The sequence below is a fragment of the Pezoporus wallicus genome, unplaced genomic scaffold, assembly GCF_028554395.1.
Source record: "Pezoporus wallicus isolate ANWC-B61680 ecotype Strahan unplaced genomic scaffold, APGP_CSIRO_Pwel_v1 contig_10893, whole genome shotgun sequence".
In the NCBI taxonomy this organism is placed as follows: Eukaryota; Metazoa; Chordata; class Aves; order Psittaciformes; family Psittacidae; genus Pezoporus; species Pezoporus wallicus.
In genome coordinates, this window is record NW_026636070.1 from 1 (window position 1) to 15,960 (window position 15,960).

The 15,960-nt window shown below is 63.8% G+C and overlaps 1 protein-coding gene across 2 annotated transcripts; it reads left to right on the forward strand.

Annotated features, from left to right (window-relative positions):
* Positions 1-1,820: 1,820 nt before the first annotated feature.
* ITGA3 (integrin subunit alpha 3) lies at positions 1,821-15,672 on the forward strand. Of its 2 annotated transcripts, none has more exons than XM_057399004.1 (25): positions 1,821-2,066; positions 7,328-7,449; positions 7,535-7,617; positions 7,991-8,240; positions 8,531-8,614; positions 8,881-9,088; positions 9,891-10,084; positions 10,313-10,401; positions 10,541-10,677; positions 10,817-10,903; positions 10,981-11,048; positions 11,205-11,341; positions 11,778-11,924; positions 12,020-12,117; positions 12,292-12,457; positions 12,542-12,610; positions 12,706-12,785; positions 13,049-13,126; positions 13,248-13,350; positions 13,422-13,592; positions 13,682-13,795; positions 13,918-14,031; positions 14,247-14,345; positions 14,443-14,568; positions 15,430-15,672. In XM_057399004.1, the coding sequence occupies exons 1-25, from the start codon at positions 1,873-1,875 to the stop codon at positions 15,586-15,588; spliced, it is 3,177 nt and encodes a 1,058-aa protein (XP_057254987.1). In that variant the 5' UTR covers positions 1,821-1,872; the 3' UTR covers positions 15,589-15,672. The 2 variants fall into 2 exon arrangements, with proteins under 2 accessions (XP_057254987.1, XP_057254988.1); XM_057399005.1 differs by lacking the exon at positions 15,430-15,672 and adding an exon at positions 14,979-15,112.
* The last annotated feature ends 288 nt before the right edge of the window (positions 15,673-15,960 follow it).

A 15,960-nucleotide genomic window follows, 5' to 3' on the forward strand; every position in this document is an offset into this window, starting at 1 on the left:
AGCCTCTGCTGGTCCTCTGTCTGGGCAGAGATTCATAGCATCATAAAACAGTTTGGGTCGGAAAGGACCTTAAGGTCATTGAGTTCCAACCCCTGCCAAGGGCAGGAACACCTTCCAGTAGAGCAGCTTGCTCCAAGCCCTTTCCAACCTGGCCTTGAACACTGCCAGGGATGGGGCAGCCACAGCTTCTCTGAGCACCCTGTGCCACTATTTTAGGAATCTCATTGTAAAAAAAATTTTCCTGATGTCGAACCTGACCCTCCCCTCTTTATTTTAAACCCGTTACCCCTCGTCCCATTGCAACAGGCCCTAATAAAATGTCTCTCCCCATCTTTCTTACAGGCTCCTTTTAAGAATTGAAAGGCTGCAGTAAGTTGTCCTTGGAGTCTCCCCTTCTCTAGGCTGAACAACCTGGATAGGATGAGTGGTAACGGATTTAAACTGAAGGTGGGGGATTGAGTATAAGGAAGAAGTTCTTCCTTGAGAGGGTGGTGAGACAGTGGTTGCCAAGAGAACTTGTGGCTGCCCCATCCCTCGCAGTGCTCAAGGCCGGTGAAAGAGCCATGTTTAAACCACAACACCACCTTTTGTCGTCCCGTGTGGGGAACAAAGGGTGGAGATAATGACGGATGTGACCAGAACGTGATATCATTTTGTTGTACTTGGTAGTGCCTGGTTATGATAGGATCGATGCGGTCATGAGATTGAGGTGGCGTGTGCTCCCGGTCACCTTTGTCCCTCGGGAGCCATCTCGTGGGAGCTATTCACAATTACACCTTTGGCCTTTTCTCCGCAGAGCGAGCCAACCGGTGGCACAAACACCTTCCGTCCTTCCTTCCTCCCTTCTTCCCTTCCAGGATCCCCCTTCTCCTCCAGGATAGTCACAGTACTATCTGAGAATTGTAAAGATTTAATACCCTTGAAAGCTGCCTGGTTCTTCTGCTGGGAACCAGGTGACAAAGGATGGGGGCAGAGGACAGGGGATGGTGGACAAAGGACGGGGAAAGAGGACAAAGGATGGGGAAGAGGGGACAAGGAAGAGAGGAAAAGGAACGTGGCACAGAGGACGGCACCGTGTGCCGGCTGACAGCAGAGCTGCCCTTGGGCTGTCCCCTGTGCTGTCGCTCTTCCCAGTGGCACCGTGAGCCGCAGGAGCTGTGCCGGGAGCGGTGACGTCGGGGCGGGGGACACAGGACATCCTGTGCCCCCCACCCCACCCAGGGTTTCCTGGCACGGGTGGGACGGGTGCGATGGCTCCCGGTGACCTTCACCGGGTGGGGAACCAGCGTCCGCTCCCGGGAAGGTCTCATCCCCTGCAGGATTCTAACCCGGGGTGTGGGGGGGCAATTCTGGGAGGTCCCATCCCATGGGGGTCCAGTCCTCAGGGGTCGCATCCCGGGATTCCCACCCAATAGCGGCTCCTAACTTGGGGGTCCCATCCCGTGGGGGTTCCCACCCCCGGAGGACCCATCAAAGGGGGGGGTCCCACCCCCGGAGGACCCATCACAAAGGCTTCATCCGGGAGTCGGGGTGGGGGGTCCCTACCCCGGGGGCAGCCCCATGGGTCGGACACAATTGGGGGGGGGGTGAGGGGGGCGTGTCGCGTGCCAGCGCGCATGCTCCTCCATCCTCCCCTCCCGCCGTGCACGCGCAGGTGTGGCCACGCCCCCCCTCCTCCCCGCTCTCGCGCACGCGCGCTGCAGCCCCCCCCCCTTCCCGCAGGTACCCGCCGGTGCCGGGGGGGTGCGCGGGCTCTTTAAGGGGAGCGCCCGGAAGGGAGCGCGCCCCGCCCGGCCCCGCCCCGCAGCGCACCGGCCCCGGGGGGGGGGGGGGCGCGCGGTCGGTGGTGGCTGCGGGAGCCGGGTGCGGGACATGGCGCGGGGCCGCCGGGCGCTGCCGGCACCGGGGCCGCGGCTGCTGCCGGTGCTGGGCGCGCTGCTGGGCGCCGCCGCCGCTTTCAACGTGGACCGCGCCTTCCCGGTGCTCAAGGAGGGCGCGACCCCCGGCGGCTTCTTCGGCTTCTCGGTAGCGCTGCACCGGCAGACGGAGCGGCCCGAGCGGAGCCTGTGAGTGCGGGGCGCGGGGTGCGGGAGCGGAGTCACCGGGTTAGGGGGGAGCGATGCGGGAGGTGTGCGGGGAAAGGGTCCGTGGGGTAGAGCGAAGGTCTCGGGGTGGGGGGAAGCGGGGAGGAGGAGCGGGAGGGGCTTCGAGTGCGGACAGAGGGGGTTCCCGGGGCTGGGGGGCACCCCCGCTGGGGTGCGGAGGTGCTGTTAAATCGTTCCTTGGGCGTTTATCGCCTGCCCGGACTTTGGTTTGCATCCTGCATAGGACGGGGTCCCCTGGGGTTTCCCTCCGCCCTCAACCACTGGGATACCGGAGCCCCCACCGCAACCCCGCGCTGACCCGGGGCAGGAGCCCCGCAGCAGCCCCGGGACGTGGGAACCATCCGGTACCCGGCGGCGAGGTCCCGGTTCAGCATCCCCCGATCTGATGCCACCCGGAGCGGTCGCGTCCCCCCCCGAAACTCAGGTCGCTGCTGGCCCTGGGGAAGTTGTTGAACTGTAACTCCTGCTGCCCCACAAAAGCGCTTTCAGCAGGCACATCCCCAGTGCGATCCCACCGCCAGCCCTTGCCGTGTCCCCTCCTGTCCCCGCCCTTCTCAACCGAACCCCCCGGGGCAGCATTCCCGGCTCCCGTCCCTCATGGCTGAAGGTGCGAGTTGCGTGTTCGTGCCAAAGTGAAGAAGGCGGCGGGGCTGGGTTGGGCTCTTCTCGCTCGAGGGCACAGGGTTTTGCTGGCTCACCCGCCCGACGTGGAGCTCCCGGAGGGCTCCCTTTTTCCCTTCACCCCCGCCTTTTTTCCCTTTCGTTTTTCCCGCCGTGTTCCTGGCAGAGGGACTGGCAGCAGCTGCCGGACGGAGGCATCTGATGCTCCGCATTCCAGAGATGCATTTCAGCCGCTCGCCCTGCCGTGGGATGTCTTGTTGTTGCTTCCATCCGGGAGGGAGTGCAGCCATTCCCCGTGGAGCAGCAGTGGGCCCAGTGACCTGGGGAGCCCACGCTTCCACCAGGACATGCTGGCTGCCATCCATGGCTGGGTTCCCTGGCTCTGGTGCCATCAGAGCAGCTGGCGGGGGGACACAAGATGTCGTGGTCCTGGCTGGTGTCTGTCTTCTCAAGACGTTGGCAATGGCTGCCGCTGTCTTGGAATGGATATGGGGGGGGCTTTGGCAGGCGTTTGCGATCCGCCGGCATGGGCCACGTGGCCCAAGCGTGTCTGAGCGTGATGCTGGCGGGACGTGGAGGCTCTGGGAGAAGGCTTTGGAGTGTGAAACCCCTGGGGGATTCACATCCCCTTCCTCTGGGAGCCCCCGCTGCTTGTCCCCATGGAGGACATGGAGGGCCTGCGGGGTGCCAGGCCCATTGCTGCTTCCCCATGGGGCCCTGCATGTGGGCAGCAGCCCTGGGGGACTGTGCAGGCAGCTCTGCCTGTGTGGCGTGGGCAGGAGGGGCCAGGGCGAGTGCAGGCAGCTCCTGCCTAACCCTGGCTCGCGCTGCGGCACGTCCAGGGAGGCACCTGCCTGTTGTGGAAGTGGCAGGAGGGAGATACCGGCATCAGTGTCCTGATGGCCAGGGTTGCACGGGGCTTGGAGCAACCTGTGCTAGTGGAAGGTGTCTCTGCCCGTGGCAGGGGTTGGAACTGGATGAGCTTTAAGGTCCCTTCTATAGGGACATTAAGCATTCCAACCCAAACCATTCCATGGCCATCCAGCTGCTGTCCTGCAAGCTGAGGAGCTTCTTCCCTTAGTGCTGGTCAGCGTCTTCCCCTGCCCATCCCTCGGCTATCGCAGGTGCAGCGTGGCCACAGCCAGGGTGGGGACAGGAAAGTGACGCTTCCTGCCCCCCATCCCAGATGGGGGATGCAGGCAGGGAGTTGCCCTATGTTTTTTGGGGGGAGGCTCGATGTCTTGTTGCTGCAGGGTGGCTGCCAGAGGTGTTGGGATGGCAGTGTGGTATGGAGGGATGCTCAGAGCACATTCCTGAGCTCCTGAGGAGAGCTGGTTCCTGGCTGGGTGCTGGCAGGGGGCCAGGCTGTGTCCTGTGACAAGGTTCCCCCCCCACCCCCCTGGTGTTTTCCATGTCCCAGGGCTGTGCCCATGCAAAGGTCTGTTTGCTCGCTCCTCCCCAGGCCAGGGGAAGGCAAGGTGTGAGCAGTGGCGTTATCTGCTGCCCCGAGATTAAGAAACTCCTTTGGCTGCTTGTGCCGGATCTAGCTGCTTCTTGGTTTGGCTTGTGGTTGTGCCGGCAGAACCCCATACTGCCCTGGGGATCTGACCCACGGGGGTCCTATAACACCATGAGGAAACTGAGGCACGGTGCATCTGTGCCAGGGAGGCAGGCACAGATGTGGTGGCACCCATGTGGGCGGTTTGCTGCGTGCCTCAGTTTCCCTCCTGTGTTCAGGGGAGCAGGGGCTCTGCCCAATGCTTGGGGTCTTTCTGGTCCCATCTGGCTGGCAGGGAGGAGGAGAGCAGCTGAGTTCCCGGCTTTCCCTCCCCCTTGCCTGGTTTGCTGCCGATGCCGGGGCTGGCTTGGCTGCGCTCCCCCCAGCTTGGCTGGGCTCCTTGGCAGGCGTAGGGGGGACGGATATGCTGCAGCGGGGCTGGCGCCCAGGGGGTCATCCATCCATCCATCCCTCCCTCCCACCATCCCTCACTGCCTCCAGGAGCAGTCTCCCCCTCTCCCGCCTCCTTTCCGGCAGGGGCATCAGCAGATTTCCCTGCTTAGGGCTCCCGGGGGAAAAAATCATTCCAGGGCAAATGTAGTGGCACTGGGGGGGTTGGTTGGGGCTGGCCTGGAGCTTTGGAGGAGGGTTATGTCAGGGACACCCTCTGGCTGCCTGTCTTCAGGGGTGCTTGAGGCCCAGTTGAAGAGCTGAGCTCTGGAGCATCACTGCCAAACCATCCCGCAGCTCCCCCAGCTCAATCAGCACCCACACCACCATCATCCCATGTTCCCTGCTTTACCAGGGCAGATTAGGACGGGGCACGGCCTTGCATTCCTGCCTCCCTCCCTTCCCGGCCTCCCCTTCGTGCTGCTGTTTGTCCATCGCTGCCTTTGCTCTGCACTCTGAGCCCAATCCCTGGGCTGAGCCCCGTCTCCTCATTTTACCCCCCACCTCGCATCCGTGTGGCACAAGCTGGTCCAGGCCTCCCTGCGATGGCAGCCCCAGCATCCCGGCTTCTGGTTTTCCTGCATCTCCACATGGCAGCTTGGGGCATGCACAGAGTGGGGGATGCCTGTGCGTGTCCCAGCCCTGCTCTTGTGAGGTTTGGAAGCCCCCAGCATCCTGCCCCTCTGGGAGCAGAGCCTGCGGGTGGGCTGCCGTGCCGGGAAGTCTTGGCTGGAGGCAGCAAGATGCTGGAGCCGCTTGGCCCGGGTCTGCTCCCACCCCCCAGGATCAGTGGGGCACAGCCATGGGGAGGGGTGGTGCCTGAGAATGGTCCGGCCGAGCCAGGACCACCGGGGGAGCCCCTGGCAAAGGGCTGAGTGTGTGTTCCTGTGCCCAGGAGCCACGGTGATGGTGGGGCAGAAGGGGGCAGGACAACACCACCACCACCCCCCCTAAGCTTCTCCCTCCAGCCCTGAGTCACTTCCCCCTGGATAAATGGGGACAAGAGTGACCTTTGTGTGTCGTCCCCCCCATCCCTCAGGTGTCTGGGAGGGGGATCAGGAATCACGGGAGCAGTTCCTTTGTGCCAGGCTGAAAAGAGGAGGACTCATGACCCTCCATGCCCCTGCCTTCACACCCAGTGGGATATGAATCCTGCTGGCATCCCCAGCCCAGCATTCCCAGGGGGAGCAGACACCCCTCACATCCCCCATTGCACCCCTTGGGGGGGGCTCTTCTGCGGCTGCATCCCACCTGCAGTGTGTAATGGTGCCGGAGCGATGCTGCCTGCGGTGCCTGTCACCGTGGCGTCCCGGCGTGCCGGGGCGGGGGCTGCCTGGGGCCCCACATTCCTCCTGGGCTTTGACTCAGCCGCTTCGACGCTGCCTGGACGCGCCCGCGCTCCCATCGCCCGGCCCTGCCTCCCGGTGACAGCCGGGATCGCTCCTGTCCTTGCCGGTGTGCGAGGTGAGGACCGGCCGGCTCATCACCCTGCTGCCCTGCGGTGAGGCTGCGGCAGCTCCCTGGGTGCCTTGTCCCTGCCTGCGGAGGGACACGCTTCCTCTGCTGGCATCACGCAGCTGTGCCTCCTCCACGCCATTGTCCTCGCCATCCCAAAGGAATTCCCTGCGGAAAGGCTGGCCTTTCCGGAGCCCCCCGGGCACGCCGGGTCCCCCAGCCCCATGGCAGGGCTGTGGATCTTCTGCCCTAGTGCTACCAGCGGTCCCCAGCTTCTTCCCTTGGGGTGTGGGGGGGGGTCCCTTCAGCATCACCTTGAAGCCCCCAGTGAGGAGTTCATACGGAGCTGGGCTGAGGGTGTTGGTTTCCAGCCCGGGCATCCCTCCATGGAGGGTGATGTACCACCCCTGCGTGGCCCTTCCATGACTCAGCTGGGATGCCTGTGCCACTCCAGGGCCCTTAGTCACCCCCGGAAGGGCGCTGTCGTCCCCCCTCCCCGGGACCCCCTCTGCTGCCTGGATGCGTCGAGACAAGCCCAGACCCGTCCTGGGAAGAGGGATGCATGTGCTGCGCTGCCCGGAGCCGGTCCCCAAGCTGGGACCCCCGCGGCATTCCCACAGCATTCCCTGGCGCGGCAGCAGGAGCTTGTCTGCCGGACACGCAGCAGCTGCTCAAAGGTTGGCCGGGAAGGGCCATGGCTGTTTACACAGGCGCGGGGGCCCCGGCGCTGGCGCGGCCGTGTCGTGCCGAGCGGCTCCGGTACTAGGTTTGCAGGCACCAGCCTGAACCCCTGTTCTTGCACCCCACACCATGCGCTGGGATGGGGGGCTCAGCCGTGAGTGTGCTGGGATCGGGTCCAGCAATCACAAGGCGATGAGTGGGTCCATCAGTCTGTCGCCCACCTCGTCCTGTGTGACCTTTCACTGTCGCTGGGGGTGACAGGCTGGTTGCTGCCAGCCCTGTGCATGCCCATCCAATGGGAACCCCCTTTCCTGGTCTGGAGGTGGGGCTGGGGGTCTGCCCCCTGTTCTTTGGGGGTGTTGAGGCGTGACATGCTCTGGGGAAGCGGCTCTCATCCCCTTCGAGCACCTCCAGGCCACCTTCATACCCCATCGCCCTCTCCATGGGGCACCCCCAGTATGAGGCATCGGGGTGGCTCCTCCATCACCCACCCAATCCCTTCTCTCTGCCCCCCCAGGCTGCTAGTGGGGGCCCCCCGAGACATGGAGCCAGTGAACGGCACACGGACGGGCGCTGTCTACGCCTGTCCCCTTACCGCGTCCACCGGTGACTGCCAGCGCCTTGACATTGAGCTGAAGAGTATGTGGGCGCCCCAAAACATCCCCTGGCACTTGGGGGCTCTGCATGGTGGGTGACCCTCTTACGTTGCCTCTTCCTTGCCCAGATGAGCCGGACAAGGCCATCATCGATGACATGTGGCTGGGGGTGACAGTGGCCAGCCAGCGGCAGCCGGCAGGGAGGGTGCTGGTGAGTGCACGGGCGCCCTGGTTCTTCACACACGCGCGTGTGCTGGTGCGAGCTGGCACCTTGCACATCCCCAGGGAGCTACCGCTGCTTTCACATGGGCCTTGCATGTGTGCCCAGCATGGTAATGGCAGGTGAGGGCTCCACTGCCACCTCCCTGTCCCCGTGGGTCAGGGCTGTGGGGTGACGGGGTGATTGGACCCTAATCCCAGTCACATGCACTGGTGCCACTGCACAGGATGGTGATGTACCCTATGGGCTATCGTGGCAGGATAAGGCCGTGGCGCAGGGGCTGGGCAGAGGCAGCACAAGGGGTGGTGGGGGACATAGCCCCTTGGTTTTGGGGTGCTGCAGGAGGTGCTGGCTGTCCCCGCAGGCCTGCGCTCACCGCTACACCAAAGTGCTGTGGTCGGGCAGCGAGGACCAGCGGCGCATGGTGGGCAAGTGCTACGTGCGGGGCAATGACCTGCGCCTCAACATCAGCGACGAGTGGCAGACCTACCACAACGAGATGTGCAACTCCAACACGGACACCGACGAGACCGGCATGTGCCAGATGGGCACCAGCGCCGGCTTCACCGCCAACATCATCTATTTTGGAGCGCCCGGTGCATACAACTGGCAAGGTGCGACAGGGGGTGGGCAGCCTGTTCCCACCGTGGTTATATCCCCTCTGCATGCAAGGGCATGCTCCGCGTGTTCATGTGTGTTCATGTGCCCACATGTGCATGGTGTGCTAAGCATGTTGTGTGCACCTTGCCGTGTGCTTATCTATGCGCCCATGCAAACCCTGTGCACATGTATGTGGGCACGTGTGCGTTCACACGCGCTGCAGGCATGAAAGGGGTGCAGGTGCTGAGCTAGGGGTGAAGGGCAGCTCTCCGCTGTGGGGTTAACCCCCCCTCCACTGTTGCAGGTACTGACTACATGCTGCAGCGGGAGATGTGGGACCTGCATGACTTCTCCTACCCCAACAAGAAGAACGGCAACACCTACATAGGTGGGGGGCAGTAGGTTAGGGGGGCTTCCCCCTCGGGGGGATTTGGGGTGAGGGGGAGGTTTAGGGGATGTGGATTTAGGGGGAGTATTAGGGGTGGGTGTTCAAGGGCTGTGGAGTGCAGGGAGGCTTGGAGACCCCCTGGGGATGGGAGCAGGGGTGCAGTGGGGACGCTGCAGTGGTCAAGGGGGTGGAGGGTGTTGTGGTGGGGGACATGGGGTCTGGGCCTGTCGGGGGGTCCCCATCTCACGGGCAGGGTTTGGTGGCAGGGTACACGGCAGAGGTGGGCAGCGCGGTGCTGCAGCAGGACGCGGTGACGGTGGTGACGGGCGCTCCCCGGTACAAGCACATGGGCGCTGTGTACCTGCTGAGCCGCAGTCCCCAGCAGACGCTGCAGAGGAGCCTCCTCCTCCCCGGGCACCAGGTCGGCTCCTACTTCGGCAGCGCCGTGGCCCTGGCAGACCTCAACAATGACGGGTGAGGGCAGGGGGCCAGGACCCGCCAGCTCCTTGGGATGGGGGGGGGGGGGATCTTGCCTGGGGCAGCCTGCAGCTCACAGTGGGGTCTGTGTGGGTCTTAGGGTGGGTTAGAGGAGGTTAAGGAAGGGGATTCTGCCCCTCACTGCGCTCTGGGGAGAACCCCCCTGCGGTCCAGATCCAGCTCTGGGGCAGCAGCACAAGAGGGACATGGAGCTGTTGGAGCGAGGCCAGAGGAGGCCATGGGGATGCTGCGAGGGCTGGAGCAGCTCTGCTCTGGAGCCAGGCTGAGAGAGCTGGGCTGGGGCAGCCTGGGGAAGAGAAGGCTCCTGAAGGGGAGACCTGAGAGCAGCTCCAGTGCCTAAAGGGGCTGCAGGAAACCTGGAGAGGGGCTTGGGACAAGGGATGTAGGGACAGGACAAGGGGAATGGCTTGAACCTGCCCAAGGGGAGACTGAGATGAGCTCTTAGGCAGAAGCTCTTCCCTGTGAGGGTGCTGAGGCGCTGGCACAGGGTGCCCAGAGAAGCTGTGGCTGCCCCATCCCTGGCAGTGCTCAAGGCCAGGTTGGACACAGGGGCTTGGAACAAGCTGCTCCAGTGGAAGGGGTCCCTGCCCGTGGCAGGGGTTGGAGCTGGAGGAGCTTTGTGTTCCCTGCCAACCTAAACATGCACAGCTCTGGTGGTGGTGATGGGGGGTTATGAGGGGAGGAATCCTCTTCTGGCTCTGAGGGGTCTCCACCTTCTCTGGTGTCTCGGTGGGGTTGTGCTGCAGCCCCAGCCCTGACCGGCCCCTCGGTCCCGCAGGTGGCAGGACCTGGTGGTGGGAGCTCCCTACTACTTCCAGCGGAAGCAGGAGGTGGGGGGAGCCGTGTACGTCTACATGAACGAGGTGGGGGGGTTCCAGACCCACCCCAACCTGGTCCTCACCGGCCCCAGCTACTCCGGTTTCGGCTTCGCCGTGGCCAGCATCGGGGACATCAACCAGGACGGCTTCCAGGGTGAGGGGTTTGGGGGGCGGTGGGGAGGAGCCTGGTGGGGGTCTTCATGTAAGAGGGGATCCTGCTGGAGGGGATGTGGTGCCTCTGGAGAGGTTTGGGGTGAAGAGAGGGAGATGAGGGGCATCTTGATGTGTGCAAGGACGAGAGGGGCTGGGTTGAGGTTGGGGCGGTGGGATTGGAGAGGAGATGAGGAGGTGTGTGGGGCTGACCCTGCTCTTCTCCCCACAGATATCGCTGTGGGGGCCCCATTCGAGGGGCCTGGCAAGGTTTACATTTACCACAGCAGTGCAGAAGGGCTGCTGGAGAAACCTCGGCAGGTAACAGCCCATGGGGAGCCCATCACCGGGGCTCTGGATCCCGTCCGAGGATCCCATGCTGTGGGGTGGGATGCAATGAGTAGATCCCCGGCTCCATGGGGTTGGTGAGCAATGAGTGACCCCCGTGCCCCAAATGCAGGTGATCAGTGGGTCAGACCTGGGGCCCGCCAGCATGCAGACCTTTGGGTACTCGCTGAGCGGGGGGCTGGACGTGGATGGGAACTCCTACCCTGACCTGCTGGTGGGCAGCTTGGCCGAGAGGATCGTGCTGCTCAGGTAAGGGAGCAGGGACATGGGTGTCCTGCAGCCCCCTGCCCGCCCCAGCACCCGCAGGGGTGGTTCTGGGGCAGCAAGGTGGGCATGAAGCAATGTGCCAGGGCAGGGGGGGGCTCAGCTGAACCCCATCTCTGCCCAGAGCTCGGCCCGTGATCAACATCCTCAACAAGACCTTCACGGTGACCCCCAGCAAGGTGGACCCTGCCCAGTGCACACCGGAGTCCTGGTGAGCCCCATCCCTCACCACGGTGGGGTCCTGCTGGGGGCCCGGCTTCACTCACAGCCCCTCTCTGCCCCCACCAGCATCACGGTAACCGTCTGCTTCTCCTACAACCAGAGTGCTGGGGATCCCCACTACAAGGAGAAGATCAGTGAGTGCCCGGGGTGCAGGCCTGAGTGCTGTGCATGGAGGGATGGTCAGCACTGGTGCAAGGGAGCGTGCACACATGAGCACACGTGCACATGGGGTTGTGTGTGTTGGAGGCGTACGTGCGTGCAGCACCCGCAGCACCCTGCTCTCCCCACAGCCCTGGAGTACACCCTGGAGGCTGACAAGGACCGGCACCCACCCAGGGTCAGGTTTTTGGGGACCCACTCTGCCACCTACCACGGCCTCTTCGCCATGCCCAAGACCCGCTGTGAATCCAAGGAGCTCCTGCTGCTGGTGAGCATGCACATGTGTGTGCACACTGTGTGTGTGTGTGTGTGTGTGTGTGTGTGTGTGTGTGTGTGTGTGTGTGTGCATGGCAGGTTGCTCTACACGTGGCACTGGAGCTGGGGAACCGGCTTCCAGGAGATGGGGAGAGGGATCATGGAATCCCAGACTGGTTTGGGTTGGAAGGGGCCCTAAAGCTCAGCCTGTTCCAGCCGCCTGCCACAGGCAGGGACACCTTCCACTGACCAGGTTGCTCTAAGCTCTGTCCAACCTGGCCTTGGTGGGGTGTGGAGGGTCCTGGGAACATCAGGGCCAGGAAAAGAGGTAGAAATCATCCCTCCTATGATGAGTTTGTTTGGTATCAGGAGTGGGGTGTGAGTAGGAGCTGGTGCCCCAGACGTGGCCAGGGAGCTGGGGCTTTGCTGTGACTGCTGCCACCCTGCAGGACAACATCCGAGACAAGCTGCACCCCATCATGCTCTCCATGAACTACTCTCTGGTGGAGAAGCCCAGGACCTTCCAGCTGGGTCCCCTCTCCCTCGACACCTTCCCCGTCCTCAACCAGGACCAGTCCCACGAGAATGAGACCAAGGTGCTGGGGGAGGACTGGAGGTGCTGGGCTGGGAGCCTCGGTGAGCCCAGCCTGGGGCTGGATGGAGGCTCATGGGGACATCCCCGTCCCTCCAGATCGAGTTCCAGAAGGAGTGTGGCTCTGACAACAAGTGCTACAGCAACCTCCAGCTCCAGAGCAGCTTCGTCACTGACCAGAACCAGCCCCTGCCCAGGTGAGAGCAGCTCTTTCTGGGACCCCATCAACCTCCACCACCCTCTGTGCCGTCCCCGTGAGCACAGGCTACCCCTCAGCCCTCCCCGGGCCATGCCAAAGGAACGGGACAGAGGTGTCTCCATCCCACTGGGATGGGCCACCCGTGTGCTGAGCAGGGCCGGTCTCTGCGCAGGCTGAATGGGACCCAGGTGCTGCAGTACAGCCGGGACGTGCGGAAGCTCCACCTGAGCATCAACATCACCAACGTGCCCACCAACCCCGCCAACGGCGAGGACGCCCACGAGGCGCTGCTCAACGTCACGGTGCCCTCCAGCCTGCTGCCCTCCTCCGTGCGCCCGGTACGCGGCCCCCTCCCTGCTGGAGAAGGCGCAGGACCAGGGTGGGCTTTGCTGGGATGTTCCTCACCCTCTTCCCTTCCCCAGAGCGGAGCCTGTACCTTTGCAGAGACGGTGTTGTGCGAGCTGGGCAACCCTTTCAAGAGGAACCAGAGGGTGAGTGCCCCCCCTCAACGACCCCCGGCTCTTCTTGGGGTCTTACAGGCTGGTGGGGCCCAGCTGAGCTGCTCCACGGTCCTTCTGTGCTGCAGGCAGAGCTGATCATCACCTTTGAGGCCATTGGGATCATGCTGGACACATGGGAGATCTTGGTCTGGCTGGATCTGTCTACGTGAGTGACCCTGGGTGGGTGGGAATGGACTGGGAAGAGGGTCCCTGGAGCGATGCTGGCTCCTCTTGCTTGGTGCAAGCACAGTGGTGGTGGATTGGGATCATCCCCAGCGGTGTTGCTGGTTGGGAAGGATGGGAGGGCACGCTGGGCTCCTGGGGTGGGCAGGACGGGCACTCACTGCTCCTGCTGGGAGGGTGGGAGCTGCCCCATGCTGCCTGGGGGCTGTTTGGTGGTGGGAGATGCTGACCTCAGTGCCTTGGCAGGCAGAGCACCCAGGAGGACCTGCAGCCTGTGCTGGCCAGGCTGCTCGTGGACTACAGCATCCAGTCCTCACTGACCATGTGAGTGCAGCAAGGCCGTGTCCCCCCTCTCCGCATCCCCTCCATCACCCACCGGAATATGGGGGGCGGGCACAGCCCCTGGTGCCCCACAGACGGGTGCCCAGAGACGCTCCATCCCCAGATCCCCATCGCACGTGCAGTCGCACTTCAGTGGGTCGGTGCTGGGCGAGTCAGCCATGCGGGGGGAGCAGGACGTGGGCAGCCCCCTTGCCTTCGACTTCCAGGTGAGTTGGGGGGTGGCCAGCACATGGGGGGGGTTGTCAGACTTGGGCTCATCCTTAGCTCTGCTCCGCAGGTGAGCACCAAGGGCGAGTCACTGGGTGCCCTGGGCACCATCCTGCTGGGCTTCGAGTGGCCCTATGAGATCCCCAATGGGAAATGGCTCCTGTACCCCACTGAGATCCTCGTCAACAGCAACGAGAGCTGCCAGCCCCCGGGGGGGGTCATCAACCCGCTCAACCTCACTGTGAGTGCCCGCTGCGGTGCAGGGTTGTGTCCCTGCCCCACTGCATGCGCAGAGCTGAGGATTCTGATGGCACTCATCTCCCCCCACAGCTCCTGCAGGACCAGGCTCCATCCCGGCAGAGGCGGCAGCTGGAGGCCTTTGATGCAGTGGAGCCCCCCATCACCCTGGCCACCGCCAAGAAAGCCAAGTCAGAGGTGTTGCTGGTGAGTGGGGGTCCAGCACTATGTGCCCCATGCCAGGACCACCGTGTACACTGATCCTTGGCACCAGTGTGGTGCATTGGGGACCCTGGTCACCCCTCTCAACCCTCCTCTTTACCTCCCAGAGCTGCTCCAAGGGCACAGCTCGCTGCGTGTGGTTCGAGTGCCCCCTGCTCCACACGCAGCACCCCACCACCTTCAGCATCCGCGCCCGGGTGTGGAACAGCACCTTCATTGAGGTCAGTGTGGGGTCCCCCTGGAGTCAGTGCTGTTCCCTTGGGGATGGTGCTCAAACAGGGCACCACATTTGCCAGGTCTCAGCTCAGATGCTAACACCCATCCCTTGCTCTCCCATCGTCTGTGTCACCCGTCCATCATGCATGTCACCCCCCATCATCGGGGTTCCCCCCCATCATCTACGTATTTTCACCCCCTCTTCATCCGTGTCCCCCAGGAGTACAGGGACTTTGACCGGGTGAAGGTGGACGGCACAGCGACGCTCTTCCTGCGGACCCACGTGCCCACCATCAACATGAGGAACCATACGGTGCGGGTGAGCAATGCCAGAACCTCTTACTGGGACACACTGGGAGGGACTGGGGCCACTGGGAGCTCCTCCCCCAAAACAAGGCTCTTCTTGGCCCTTCCAGTTCTCGGTGGACGTGGACTCAGAGCTGATGGAGGAGCAGCCGGCTGAGATCGCGCTGTGGCTGGTGCTGGTGGCAGTGGCGGCCGGGCTGCTGCTGCTGGGGCTCATCATCCTCCTGCTCTGGAAGGTGAGGGGGTGTGGGAGCCATGCCTCAGCCTGACAGGCTCACGTCACTGCTGGTGCCATCCTCCCCACCTGGCAAGCAGCGGGTGGAAGGTGCCGGGCTGCAGAGCCATGAGGAAGAGGAGCAGAGAAGCCCCCAGTGCAAAACGCTTTGGGAGCTGCCAAAAAACCCACCCAGAGCAGGGCTGGATGATGCCCTCCTTGCTGGGCGTCTCCAGCCCTATGGAGCTCTCTGGGGACCCCACTCTCTGCCCAGGAAGGGTTGGGGGGGGGGCTGCAGGGCCACCCATGCTGCAGTGAGCATCACATTGGGGTGAGGGTGCAGTGGGTGCCCCCCCCAACCCTACAGGTTGGCCAGGAGCCCCCGTCCCCTCTCCCCTCACGCCCTGACCCCCATCCCCTCCTTCCCCACAGTGTGGTTTCTTCCGGCGCGCCAACACGCGGGCCATGTACGAAGCCAAGGGGCAGAAGGCGGAGATGAGGATCCAGCCGTCGGAAACCGAGCGGCTGACGGATGACTACTAACGGGGGGCAGCCCCACTGCCCCCCCCCGGGCGCCCGCGCCACCCGCCTGGTAATGCCCCATGGGGGCCGGCTACAGCAGCATCCTCCTCCTCTTCAGCCTCTTCTCCTCTTCCTCATTGCCTCCTCTCTCCTGCCAGGTCCCATAGGGTCCCTGTGGGGTGCAGGGGGCTCCGTGGGGTCTCTCCGAGCAGCTCCAGGACTGCTGCTCCCTTTGTCTCTGCTCTTCACCAGCTCTGGGCTCTCTCCTTCACGCTCCGGTGTCACGCTGACCCTTCCAGCTCCACACTGACCATTTGTCCCCGTGTCCCCCCCCCCCCCTTTCTTCTCCCTGTCCCCACAGTGTGACTTCTTCCAGCGGACCCGCTACTACCGGATCATGCCCAAGTACCACGCGGTGAGGATCCGGCAGGAGCAGCGCTACCAGCCCGGCGGCCTCCTGCCCCGCCGGCGCAAGAAACACTGGGTGACCAAGTGGCAGGAGCCGGAGAAGTACTACTGACCCCCAGCCCCGTGCGAGGGGAGCACCAGGGCCGGTGTTTGACTTTGCACAAGTGCATCTCTCCCTGCCCCAACCCACACCTCCTGCCTCGGACGCGGCTGCATCCCGGCGCAGGCTTCCGCACGCTCCTGTCTGCTTCGCCGGTGTGCAGCTCAGCTCTTGCACACTCGTGCCTTGCACGCTTACGGGGACGAGCCCCAAACGTGCCCCCTGTGTTCCCTGACGTGGCTGCTGCTGGTCTCACCGAGTGCCTTCCCCCCGCACAGACACTCCTCCCGCTGTGCTCCGCACACGTTCTCGCACGGCCCCCCACCCTGTGCATCCCTCTTCCCCCTGGCTGGGTGCCTCCGCTAAGGCTGCATGTGCGGTTGG